Source organism: Antrostomus carolinensis, unplaced genomic scaffold, assembly GCF_000700745.2.
Source record: "Antrostomus carolinensis isolate BGI_N321 unplaced genomic scaffold, ASM70074v2 scaffold6952, whole genome shotgun sequence".
NCBI lineage: Eukaryota > Metazoa > Chordata > Aves > Caprimulgiformes > Caprimulgidae > Antrostomus > Antrostomus carolinensis.
Genome location: NW_010298881.1, coordinates 145,024 through 159,389, shown reverse-complemented (window position 1 = coordinate 159,389; position 14,366 = coordinate 145,024). Strand labels below are relative to the sequence as shown.

The 14,366-nt window shown below is 40.0% G+C and overlaps 1 protein-coding gene across 1 annotated transcript in view; it reads right to left on the bottom strand.

The window, feature by feature from the left end:
* The window catches only part of MAGI1 (membrane associated guanylate kinase, WW and PDZ domain containing 1), a 172,110-nt gene that overhangs the window by 76,229 nt on the left and 81,515 nt on the right, over positions 1–14,366 (bottom strand). The window contains exons 2-3 of the mRNA XM_010162596.1: positions 12,705–12,824; positions 505–711 (exon numbers count right to left, since the gene is read on the bottom strand). Of these exons, the coding sequence (XP_010160898.1) occupies positions 505–580 (76 nt within the window). The 5' untranslated portion in view covers positions 581–711; positions 12,705–12,824. The remainder of the gene's footprint in view (positions 1–504; positions 712–12,704; positions 12,825–14,366) is intronic.

The following is a 14,366-nucleotide window of genomic DNA, read 5'->3' as shown; positions in this document are numbered from 1 at the left end:
GGACACAAGGCCTTCATAAAAATAGAGAGCTTGTACCCATGCTTCAGACCTCATTCCTGCAGCAAGCAGCCCATGGTTTGCTGGAAGGTACCTTGGGGAAGAGGACCTAGTAACTTTATGTGATGGGAATCTCTAGAATGAAGGAGAAAGGACAGCAACATATTTTGGAAAGAGCAATAATTAATTTTAAATGTCACCTGGTTGAGCCATCTCATACTATTTATAATGACTGGAACTGTCAAACATAGCTCAACTCTTCCTTGAACTTTCTGCAGCTGATGGAAAGCTTTTTCTCATGAAGCTCAATCCCATAGGGCCTTTTTAGAAGACACACTGTGCGTGTAACTGTCCACACCCAGACACCTGCCATCCCAGTATTGCTGGACAGTTCCATCTGGGATTGACAGCTTTGCAGGAAACCCATTAAAAACAAAAAGCACAAAAATCCCCCTCCAAAAATCTTCCCCATGTATTGTAGCTGATGGAGTGATATTTTCATTTTACCTGTGAAGCTACTGTTCATTTCAGGTACATCATCCTCTTCCTCATTCTCTGTATGCACTATGCCAGCATTTTGCATATCATTGTAAGACTTGGTTCGCTTTGGAGTTGACTGCTTGGAGCCAGACTGCGGGTTTTGCAAAGCATCGGTGGAAGTTACTTTCCCACTGAGGGGCTGGCTGGGAGGCTTGGGTGTTCCATAATAGTTACCTAGGCAATAGAAACACATTTGCATCTTCAAAAGAGAGCAGTTTATAGCAGCAAGATTTCCATTTTATTTTCTTTTCAGTTCCATCAAAATCTCTGTCTCTCCCCCCCCCAAGTAAGTAAATCAATAAACTAACACATACCAGTCCCATTTTTGGGGGGGGTATATTTCATCTCTAGAGCAGACACAAGAAATATTTCTTGTCTTTAAGTTATTCTTGTTGAATCTAAAAGGAGAAGCAATGGTTGCATTGTTTAGGTGCACTGAGCGTACAAGGGCTAAAACAAAAGGCAGTCATGGTGAATAGCAAAACTTCATCTTGTTACATCTGAATTTCAATTAGTAGCCTTTTTGCATGTGTGCACCCACACAATGCTGTGGCAGATCTGGAGTGAGCCCTGCAGAAAATAAAAAATTCATGACTGCCATCACCCAGATAAGTGATGAAAGGCTTGATGGCCTGTTTTAATACACAGGTTCTTTTAGGGTGGATGTTGCATTTAAAAATCAAAAACTACTCTCTCTCTAAAAGAAAACTTTGTCAAGGGAGAGAAAAGGAAAGGTACCAGAACTGCAGGGAGGTATTTCACTGTTCCTGTAGTGCTTGATTTGCCCTTGAAATGCCCCACAGGAACCTCAGGTCTGGGATCAGTTCCCACAGCACTGGGCATTATAGGAATTCAGATCTACTGTAAGGTGCGTTTTTTTACTTTTTACACAATGATCTGTGATATACAACAGTTTTACATAAAAATCCCCAATTTTTTTCTTTCATGAATTATTATTAATTTTTATTTGCCACCTTCAGATTCCAGGGGTAGACTTGAAAATTTTCCCTATGCTCTCTGGCAAGACAAAATATAAAGGATGCCCTCCCATATAGTTTCAACTGTGGCAGCAGCACAAAATTCTTCTCTAAAATATACACGTACATTGGATTACATTTTCTTCATCCATCTCCATAGGCTATGTATAACTTGAAAGTATTATTTTTTCAATTTTTCAGTACATAATTATGTTATATATTTAATATCCATTCCCCAGAAAGCGTACATGCCCTTTTATTACCCCTGTAACGCTAGATGGAAACCACACGCCAAAGGCAGATTGTGCAAAGGCACTTTAAAACCTCATCTATGCTAAAAAAGATTTTTAAATGTATTTATTTTTATACATATGCATGTATATTTTTGTTGCAGAAGCCAACAACATCATTCATACACTGAGACATGACACTGAGTTTAAAGGTAGCCAAGCAGCTCCGCATGGACCTGCCCCACTGCTGTACGCAGTAGTTCCACTCATCCAACACATTTCCTACTGCTCAGCCATCACGTACCTGAGGTTCAAAATCACATAGGCTATTTCGTCTTGGAAATACTACTTATTTCAACTCTTCTTTAGCTGACTGAATTGCCTTTCCCCTTAGAGCATCTAAGACCCTGAAGCTGTATGTGTTGTCAGCTTTAGGGTAAGGCCACAGAGATCATGCATGCCCCAGCACTTGCAGATCTCAAACTGGAAGGTCTCCAGAAACATCAGGAGCAAGGGCAACCAGGAATCACCCTGGCTCAGGCTGGCAGAGCTGGAAGACCACTTTGAACACATGTTATCTTTTCCCCCCTCACTGCCTTCCAAGAGGAAAAAAAGTCTTTCTTACAGAGCTGAGGCTGGAGAAGTCGGAGGAGCTCCTACCTCCATGCTTGTACAGCCAGAGTACTAGGACAGCAACACGTGCAGGTTTGACTTGACAAGGTGTGTTCAAGCCTGTATACAACATTGTGGATTCAGCTCCATAGGAGCAGCAACACTCTGCAATGCTTTCATCTTCTGTTCATCATTTCAGAATCTTAAATGTACATTGATGCATAATTTATAGGGAGAAGGAAATTACTTCTTCTGGAAAGAGCCTCTAATGGGGATGGAGGCTTCTCAAGCAGGTTGCAGTCTCTGCTAGAGAAATGATTGTTATGCTCTACATACTGCAGGACTATTTTATACAAAAAGAGGAGGAACAGGGGAGAGAGCAAAGGGAAAATACAAAGGCAGGTGGGCAGAAAAAGGATAATCAACCCTCCTCCCATCTTATCCTCTTTGGTGTTTCTCTCAAAGAATGCTGCTACTTTGGGGTTTTGGTTTTATTTGGGTTTTTCATTATTATTTTGTTTTTCCAGACAAAAGGTGTGTTTTCCAAGGATGTTAACTGCTAAGTAGAGAGAGCCACATGTGTGCCATATATATGAGAATAGCTTTAATTTATGGCATTGCATATCACTATTCTGTGTGAAATTTATTTCAGGTCTGTCATAAATGGTTAAATCTTTTAGTGATGGATACAACAAAGTGAATGAAGGGGTTACATAGATGCTAGTGTGGACAAGAACATAGCACAGATGTTACCACCTCTCCTCCAATTACAGAGAAATATATGATTATATCTTTGAGTTTTGTTCCTTTTCAGTTCCTCTAGCAACAAGGAAGGCTGGAGTTCCTAATAGTCCATGGAGAGCTGTTCCTCAGTAGAAAAACAGGCTTCTCTGAAGTATTTCAGATTTGCTTACACCGAAATCAGTCACTTTTCAAACCAGCCACGGTTGTTGGTACTACTATTAGTGAGCAATTATTTTCTACCAACACAGTGTTCTGTCTTAGAGGATCTCTACAAGTATATATGAACACATACAAAGGCAAATACGAATTTGAAACCGAGCATGGCTATGCACGTGTGGATTTTGTTTTGCAGAATATGGGAAATGCAGCCATTGGGGCTGAACTTTTCTTTTTCCTCCACAGGAGGCAGATGCAGATTCAGCCTGAGTCAATATTCAGAAAAAGCACATCTCTTCCTTCAGATTCACACCAGGACATACAGGTTTGGCAAACAACCCAGCTCATTATGATGAACTGCAAAAGGAAGCTCCAACCCAGCTTCCAAGTGACATGGAGAATGAGAGAAAATGGAAATACTCTCTTTTCCTCATGTTTGCTGGATGCAGTCAGATCTATTTCTCTTCTCTAAGCAGTTCTTTTTGAAGACCGGCACGTGGGCCTAGTCATGGGGGCAGACACACCATTAGGAAAGGACTGGGACTTAAAATTATAATCAAAACTCATGTTTAATCCTAGAAATTCAAATGAGAAAATATTTACTCTGTGACTCAGAAATCCAAACGTGCACCATTAACAACTGACAGTGAACAGCCCAGCAAGAGTTTTAAAACACTCCAACTCGACATTATTTGTTCAAATTAAATCTGTCAATGTTTACAAAAAAGCATACATTTTAAAATGTGCTTTAACAGTGTTTTGTGAGCCACTTGTAGGCCTAAAGAAGGGGCCAACTTCATAGCCAGTGTAATTTGCACTGAATATCCAATCAGCTCTAATTATTAACAGCATGTTACATGTGCATACACAAGCATCTGTCATCCCAGAGGATCCCAAAACATTTTCTAAAGTCAGCACAGTAGTTATGGCAGGACTCCTCGGGGTGCTCAGCCCCACCAGCAGCTCAGGTGAAGCTCTACAAAACTTCTGAGGACTGTGTCCCTAACGTGATGTCTCAAAGCTGGAAAAGAGCAGCCTGTCACCCAAGCAAAGGCAATTTCTTTATGAGAACAATCGGAAAACATCTACTTCTCTGTGGAAATGCCAGTTCTGAAACAGCCAGCATGGCAGAAACAGCACTTTCACACGTCTGATTCCTATGGGAACTGGGCTCCTAAGCTCTGCCCTCTTCTCAATCACATTTGGATCCTGCCTACAGCAACCAAATTAATAGCTAGTAACAATGCATTCACTCAGCAGATGCTCGTACCATTAATGGAATTCCTTGTCATCACCTTTCACTAACCCTTATTTTATTCAGTTCCTCGGTGCTTAAAACTTATTTGACCGCAGCTGAAGTTTGATGGCAGCTTTTACAGCCAAAACTATGACTTAATCCATGCACTCTGAAGTGCTGCTCAGGAGACTGCACAAAAATAACAATAATAAGGAAAAAACCCCACAGAATAGCTATTTGGAATGAGTTGATTTCTTTTAATCTCCTTATCTCCAAGTGTCAGCAGCTTACACAATTTAGCATCACGCACAGTAATTAGACTTTGGTAACAGCTAATCACAACAATAAGACAAGTTCTCATCATCATAACACTTCTTCCTCTGCCAATTCAAGCAGTGATCATAATCAATGAAAGCAATCTACAGCAGCTTCTACCCTGTCCTGCAGCTTATGAATTAAAGCAATGCTGTCAGCCACGGGAACTTCCTTTCTACATTTCAGAAACCTTTTGGCAATGGAAAACTTTTCTTATATTTCAAAATAACAAAACATTCTTATTAAATATTCCCCTGATGCACAGTAAATTCACAGACAATCTTAGGTTTCTTATATGACCTGAAATTTGAAATGTAATTTACAAAAATACGCCAATTAGCTACTCAAGTAAAATAAATATGAATCTAATCCATCAAAACTTTTGTCAATCACCATTTGATCAGAGTTGAAGGGATTCCATCCATCCAAGACGCTGTTTCTGGAATGAGTAGAAATGCACAAAAACAGAGATGCAATCTAAAAGAGTCTAAAGTTAAATGGATATGAAAGTAGGTGCTTCACAACGCAGAGAGGGCAAATGAGACCCTGGAGACTGCTGGGGCGGGGACAGGGTGGCAGAGCTGACATGGAGAGGTGAAAGAAGGCAGAGCACCTGTGTGCAAGGTCAAGCACGAGCTTGAGCACTAATCCTAATGGTGCAACAGCAACTGAAGAACGTGGTCCCAAACAGTATATTTCAGTTACTTTAATCTGCAGGTATTTGCTTTGCTGTAGCTATTCTTTTTTTTTTCCAGGGATGAGAATTTGTCTTGCTTTTCTGGTGTGAAGAGATTTAAGTCTGGGACTGGGAGTGCATTTATCTCTTAGGAAAGTACTGAGCAGAGTTCTTGCAGTTCTGGATTTACTGACACCTACTGTGAGGCATAATTTTGCAATTATAAAAAAACCCAAGAAACTCAAAAGCCTGTGTGTTGCACAGAGGACCCAGCGTCCATGAGAAGTGCAACTGATCTTCAAAGCTACCACTCTGTGTTAACAAGGACTCCATTAACAGCTCATGTTTTCAAAAAGCAGTTCATAGCTTACTGTATTGATGCAAATGGGTATTTTGGGAAAGAGACTTGGAGATAAGCAGCAAAATTAAGCAAGAGCTTGACACAAAGACTTTAAATGTAATTATTAATGTAATTGTTTTCTTTTTTGAGATGCAGCCCTTCTTCTCTGTACTGCAGAAGAACCAAAACAATTGACCCTTAATTTTCACAGAACAGCCTCTGCTCATCTAATCCAGCAAGAGTGCTTGTGTCTGATTAGCATGGGATGAATTGATTCCTGGGAGCAGAGCTCCTGCCACAGTGTTTTGTCTGTTCTCTTCCCAGATCACATTCTGCTACAGATTTCTACATTTAGATGACAGATCTGGCTGCTGTCTGTGGGATTCACCTAGCTGCAACTGCACATTGATTAGCAATTGCCTTGAGGAAATTCAGAGTATCCAAGCAACCGGGAGGCGGCTGCAGATACAGCATCTGGATCAGAAGCAAAACATAGGCAATGGAAGAGATCTCAGAGAAATTAACCTGCAAAATATATTAATCCAATTTGTTTTAAATAGTAGATTTTCTCCCATTTTTTTGCAGTTATTAATGGTGCAATTAACTGAAAGATCAGTCTAGGTTTCTTGTTAAATTAGTCAAAATGTTACAATATGTACATTTCAACTTATGGCTGAAATTTAACATATACTCCAATTAGTGTCCTTATAGGCAATGACAGCACAGCAGAAAGTCACCTACAGATGAAAACAGTGTAATTTATTGTGATTTTTAGCATGTTTAGGTATCACGAGCTATTACCACAGGCTACTGTTAACACTCATGTAAAGCTATGTCCAAGCACATTTTATGCATGGAAAATTTCTAACAAGCCAAAACAAAGCAAAGATACTTAACACACAAGCAGCAAGACCTTAGTAGCATGGGGTATGAGATGGCTATGGAAGCTCAGGGTGTTTCCTGAGCCCAGCTGTATTAGGGCAACGGTCTACATGAAAACAGATTTTAAAAATTCACAGGGAACATAAATAAGCATGTGCTTGTGCATGGTATATACAGAGAACACAGGAGAAGCAGCTGGAACACAATTCATCTAGCACAAGGCAGTAGGAATAAAGAAAATGCCATTTTAAGCCACTGCAATATGCAACTCTTCTTCTTGAAAATACTAAAATATTTATATATATACTCATAGAATCACAGAATGCTTAGGATTGGAAGGGACCTTAAAGCTCATCCAGTTCCAACCCCCCTGCCATCAGCAGGGACACCTTCCACCTAGACCAGGTTGCTCAAAGCCTCATGAAGCCTTGAACATTTCCAGGGAGGGGGCATCCACAACTTCCTTGGGCAACCTGTTCCAGTGTCTGACCACCCTCACAGTGAAGAACTTCTTCCTAATATCTAATCTAAACCTCCCCTCTTCCAGTTTAAAACCATTACACCTTGTTCTATCACTACCTACTATTCCCATCATGAGGATGTATCCTGTTAACACTTTGCCTCTCTGGGAGGCAGTGGCAGGTGTATCATAGCCCACAGCACCAGGCGAGCTCTGCAGTGGCAGGGAAATGCCATGGCTTGTGGAGGCCAGGCTGCCTCTGGGGCAGAAGGGCTGCCCAGCTCCAAAGAGAGCTGGATATCATCAGCTTGGAGTAGCCAGTTCTAGAGACAGTCCTGAGCACATCCAGTCCCAAGAAACAATGCCAAAATGTGCCTGGCTGCCACCTATCAATGGACTGCTATAAACAGTCTTCAGCACATCCTACTAGGGTCTGAGTAACTAATGTCTTAAAATAACCTGATAATCTAACTTAGGAAAAGAACAACCAACTCACCACACCCTTTTTTACCAGAGGATGTTTGGGAACAACATCTTCCCTCAAAGTTTGTGTTTTAAGATGCATTAAGAAACAGTGAAAGCAGGACTGCCAATGAACAATTTCAGACATAGCTCACGGAAAACTTCTTATTGAAAGTACACAAAGAGAAGCCACAGAAAATTCAAAACCGCTCTAAAGCCCTATCAGATATTTGAATATTTGCTTTTAGAGTTACTCAGCTACCACTTTAGCTGCTTCTAGTCTTGTTATCAAATGGCACTTCAATATAGCATCACTCATGCTTAACACTGATAGTCAGGCACATCCACAAGAACTTGTTGTCTTTTTTTTTAAAAAAAAATAGTGGTTTAAAGAATAATAAAAAATGAAAGCAAAGTATAAAAGCCAAAGATAGAACAGGAATCGTTCTGCAGCGCACAGATGTTAATAAGTGGATATTGGACATGATACATTGTAATAGTGCTAAAGGAGTCATTATGATTTATAGAGTCAATCTGTAGGATGGTGACATTAATAAGCGGATCTTATCTTATTAAGCGGAACATGTTGTTCCTCTGCATGGGCATCCCCTGCATCTGCCACCCTTACTTGTCCAATCTTCCTGTCATGTTTTGCATGCCAAAAATACAGCATTCAAGTATGTACCAAGTTGGAGGGACCCACAGGCTCTGAAGACACCAGAAGAGTAGCAAAGACAATCCAGCCATTCTGCTAAAGCAGGTGGGGGAGCAGGGGTTGATGCAGTGAAACCCAAGGAGAACTAGTGCATCAGATAAATTAGGCTAAAGGCATCTTGATTTGAAGCATGTTGCTAAATACACCTCTCCACTTCAGCTGAAATTCTAATTGCACTATTAAGATAATTTATTACACTCAGTAAGTACCACAATTGGAGACCCTGTCTACAGTAGGTAGTTTTATACAATTTAAAAATGTTAGCACGTCACCCCATTACATCTTAAGTCATGAGACTAATGCAGATTACTTATTACTTCTCTTGGCAATCACATAACACTTGTCCTGAGAATGAGAGATGATGCTTTGACAATAATACGCTCTAATGTAATAACCCTTCACATGTTATAAAGTGCAGCACTTTTTCTTTTGAGGATCACTAAGTGCTGGGCAGGCATTCATTAATACAACCTCACCAGACCCTGGCGACACAGCCATCCCCATTCAAAATTCAGCCACCATGCTAATGTCCCCGTGTGTCTGCACAGTGCCCATCTCCACTGCTGCATTCAACACAGCCCTCTGAAATACAACCACTTCCACTCTCTCCCTCCTATTTATAACAGGAGGTATCTGCAGGCACAGGATATCTGCTGAAATATTAATGGAGAGAGAAGTAAGTGTTCTTCTAATATTCTCCAGGCCAGTAACCTGAAGTACAGAGCAGTAACCTGATTTGCCCAGGGCCACTCAGCAGCTGGGGAAGAAATGGGAATAAAATTTAGAAGTTGTGGTTCTCCTCAAAATAGTCCTCCCTTGGGGTCCCTGTGAGAGCCTGCAATTCAAATGCAGAAGTAACTGCTAAATAATTAGTAACCTACACAGTTACTTCCATGCATCCGTCAGTATTTTATGCCCTAAAGGATCAGTCAATAAATACCCAAGATTACAATTATTATGCTTACCTATCCACCAGAAGGCCTAGACCATGTGCAGTCTAAAAAGATTTTTCCTTCCTAATGAGTATTGTCAATACTGCTTTGGGCAGGTCTTCCAGGATATCAGCTCCAGCTGCTGGATTCATAGGATCAACATATAGCTTTCATTAGTGGAAAAAAGGTTTCTAGGCTTTATGGTTAAAAATTAGCATGTTAAAACTGGAACTGAATACCTCAGGAATTAAGGCTTGCAAATGCCTTCTCCCACCTGATCAGGGTTTTTGGAGCATTTTGGGTGCAGAACACACTGTAGAGGTGACAGGTGACCAGAAAAGCAGCTGCCATGCCCACTCTGCGTTCACTGGGATGGGAGTCAAAAACTGCTCAGAGGAACCTATTTGCAGTGCACCAGGAGAAATAATAATGACATTATGCAGCCCAGTAGGTAGGCAACACCTTTTCAGTCCTATTCAGCTTGCAGTTTCTCTCTTTGCAATCAGAGCACTTTCAAAACTCGAGTTGTTCTTTCAAAACCTGATACACTCTCCTGTCTTTCACAGTTTCCAACTGTTCTCTTCTGCTTGCTCATTTTTCTTTCCAAATCAATAGCATCCGTATCAGCATCAAAGTCCTGTGAATTACCCTCTTCTGACGGCTCCCTGTTTTCTAATCTTTCTCCTCACAAGTTCTCCTCAGTAACTGTTACTAAACAAATGCTTGTGGTATATCTTTCCCCACAAGGTTTTTCCCAATGACAGTGCCAGTATTTGGGTGGCTTAATGCCTTCAAGAAGCAAACAAATGTCATCCAGTAATGCAAAAACTTTTATCTTGATTGTTTGGGTCAGAAATACAGTGCATACAATCATCTCTCCCATCATCACATGCAGACGCTTAGAAAAGAAGGGCCAGAAGGGATCTTGGGACCACCCTGACCCCAAACCACTATCCTGCTTGAGCCACATGAGCTTGTGGCTGCCAGGCACATGAAAACTTCCCCATTCATCATCACTACTCTCCACTTCGTAGCATTTCCCTTCCTTCATCTCTAAGTCACCTAATTACACTGTAATCAAAAGCAACCCTATCTTTGCAATTGTTTGATTCCGACTCAGTACAATAGATAGCATTATTAATAATAAATGCCATGCATTAAAGGTAGTATTTTATTGTTCTCCAGAGAGAAATAGAAAATTATTTCCTTTTATTGGCTTCCATTCCTCTGGTTTAGAATAAGCCATCACTGGCAGGGTCAAAAATACAATCAACTTTATCAGGATGGAACAAAAATGCAGTGTAAAATAAATGATAATTAAAGCAATCTAAGAGTATAAAGCTGGGCAGTAATAAAGACTTGGAAATTAGAAGTCTAACTTTGTGTTCTGGTTTTTTTGGTAGATTTTTTTTTTTAAATAGACAAAATTGCTGGTGATTGCAGCACTGAGTCTGAATCACACCACCTTCTGAGATCTAATCAAGATTGACACTGTTTTGGTCAATAGAGTTTTAGAATGAGATTTCCAAAATAAGTTCAACAAAGTCATTAAAGAAATCTTGGAAGGCAGCAAAACCATTTATTGAAGCTGTAAATGAAAAATGAACTTTATTTATTTCACATCACAATCAAATAGTAATGTGTCTTGATGCATACGTGCACACATGCATCATAATTATTTGCTTTATTCTTATTGACTTTTCCTTCCATGGGCCAGCTCTCCAGAACCACTATGCACCAGCATCACTGATGTCAATGGGGAAAGAGGCTTCTCAGCACTTGTGACAAATTATTTCTTTAAAGTTCAGACACTTCTATCACCCACAGAAATTAAATACCCATTAGACTTATGAGAACCCAGGAACTCACCTTCAGCAACTCAAAAGAGCAGCCCAGGAAATCTAAACAGTTTTGCTGCTACTGCACAGAATCACACAAGCCATGAAACGACCGTGTTATAACTGTCCCAGATGGGTACAGCATTTCCTGAAAACTAATTCCCAGCATGTCCCAGGAGACAGCTTACAGACAGTTCCCCATTTTGTCTTTCCAAGTGGAAAGGTCACCAGAACAAATACGTTCAGGAAGTAAGGCAAGGCAGTTCAGATGATCTATTTCGAGCACCATGACAAAGAAAACTAATTTAACGTTATAATTAGAAACATGGAGAGAAAAAAAGCTCATTTTGGAGAAGTGCTGCTGCTGGAACGTTAGCATTGGTGCTGATGGAGCTAATCAGCTCAGAGAGGTGGAAGAGTGAAACCAAATTATACATTTAGCATCTTCATGCAAACCAGGTTTGACACTGCAATTGTCTTCAGTTGGGAACAAGTGTAAGGTTTAAAGGTGACCTTATAGGGGTGTTTTTAAAGAAGTAAACTAAACCAAAATGACATCACAATCTTTTTTGTTCCTATTTGATGACTATTTTTCAAAGACTATCAGCTATTTGTATGTTGTTCATATTCTCAAATTTAATATTTCTTATTAATGGTTGCAAGAATAGGGCTTTTGCAACTTATGACAAGATCCCTTTAACTTGCAAATGGAAATATGACATGAATTAGCTGAAGTATACTGGAAGGACTTTCAAAGCTGTATTTCTTTTCATTATCTTCTCAAGTGGTATATCTGAATGTTTTCCAGAGGAAAAAAAAAAAATAAAAAAAAAACAAACAAAAAAAAAACAAACAAGAAAAAACCCACCAACCACTCCAAAAGGAGTTTTCAATTTAAAGGAGATACAGATTGCAGGTTTAGTTACACAAATCCTATTGTGTACCTAAATATGGCCAATTTGCCTTGCATTTTCTTGGAAGTCAAAGCTATCTTTCCTGCTTTCACCCTAGTGACATCTCAGTGCCCCTTGGCTGTCTCAATGCTGTTGTTTGTAAAGCTGTGCTGTAAAAAGGATCAACACAATGACCCAAGTTGGAAGTAATTATCCAAGAATAAAAGAGGGGAAAAAAGAAAAAAAAAAGGCCAAAAGCAGTGCATCTTGTAGCTGCACAGTGAGACACAAGTGGGTGATGAAGGATGTGTACTTAGGGAAGATGAAGGCAAAGAGAGACAGCAGGAGGGATGAAAAAGTGAACAAGGAGACGGGCTATAGCACATACAAAGAAAAGATGCATTTTCATTCACAGCCATGCTGTCTTCCCTCAGTGTTTCGTTACTGGATTTCATATTGGATTTTCCTGGCCTACTGATGTTAATCTTCCGAGGCAGTTAACTTGAAGGGAAAAGACAAAAGCACAGCAATATCAAAATTCCCTCTCTTGGGGTACACAGAGAAAAGGGAAGTAGAGCACAAGGACAGAAAGTGAGGTCCTAACTCAAGCCAGCTAACGAGAGTGGAGGTGATGCAAGCAAGTCTGGTGTCCTGCCACAGTTAATAGAAGTGCTTTTTCACTGCCCGTGGCTCCATACCTTCGTAAGTTCCTACTTCCAGAAGGGTCCCACTTCGCTCCAACTCCAGAAACTCCTCCACAGTCAGAAAGTTATAGTCCACACCAGGCACTTCTCCTTCTCTTGGAGGGCGGGTTGTGCCTGAAAGGAAAAATCAGCATATTAATATAGTTGTTTTTCTTATCAAGAGTTAAAAGGGACAATAAAAAATGATCGTAAAGATCCAAAGGTATCTGCAAAATAAAACTTGGTGAGCTACACAAAGACCAGTGTCAAGAGTTCAGTTAGAAGCTGGGAGCCCACATGAAAACAAAACAAGACATAGATCACAGGTTGAGCTGGTACCAGTTGTTCCACCCAATAATATTTTTTTATATTCCCCAAAAGACTCTCTGGCAAAGAAATCTCTTATATCACATGCAAAAACACAGCTGGAAGAGATTGGTATCTGGGAATATGCCAGCAATTACCTTTCTGCCATTAGCACGATCTCTTACACTTCAACTTCACTAAAATTGCAATCTGTATTCTCAGATAAGGCAACTTCTTTCTAGCTTCCATTATTTCTGTGTCACTTTATCTCACCAAATATTCTGTCACATCATAAAGCTCTTTTGTCTCTTATTTCTTCTTAATATTTTATCTCTATTTATGGTTTTATTTTGTATTCAGCATTAGAAAGTATCGTGAGACAGTTTTGATGCACCGGTTCACACATGCTCACCAAAGAGACAACCTGCAAACTCTTCTCACAGAAGTTCACCTGTAAGCTCATTTCATACTTTTTCTTTTGAGTAATAATTTACACTGAGTGTCTCTAGCACTCGACAATTTAAAAAATACCCATGGAGAACGAGGCTCTGGTTGTTGCTATTCTGCCAGCTCTGAAACTCTTCTCCCTTCTGACCAATTTACAGCCCTTTGAAGCATGATAAAAGATGAGTCATTTCATGATTTTTTGTTAAGATGGCTTGGGCTACTGCATTTTAGGTCACTGAGCACAACTTAATTGATTAGGATAAATTTCTGTTCAACAGCCTTTATTTTCCATGACTCCAGAGGAGATGGAGATGGCTAGATTCTGTACATCTCAGATTAAATATAAACTATAGATTTATAGACAGCACAGGAAACTGAACTTTAGAAGAAAGAGCAGCCATAGAGAGTTGGAGGTGTCCAAGTGCTGCGTCCACAACCAATCTGTTGGCTTGGGTATAACTTTAGAGATGTGGAAACCATACCTCACATTCAATGAAGCATGATTTCTCACTGCTGTAGGACTCTTCCAGCCTCTGGGCAGTGCCTTCTCAGCATATACAATTTCTTAAACTGTCTATAAAAGGGCTGAAGAAAGCATAAAGTTGAGCTTCTGGAAACTAATTGAGAAGATTCCAGCTCTCAGAAGTTGAAAGAGCATAAATTTACCATGCCTGCATCTGGCAAATGTTTTCCTCAAGTGCCAGGGAAGCGGAAAGTCTGCTTGTGCCCTATTCATCTGAGAGACTATTCAAGAGGTCAGACTTGGCAGAGTGACACCCTTAAAAGACTATCACTAGATTAATTTCCTTGATAGACATCCATTTTCTCTAACGTGCTGCATTTCTTGTTTGAAAATAGAAACACTCTCTCTCTTTTTTTTTTTTTTTTTTTTGTTTAACATCAGCCTTCATACAGTCTATACAT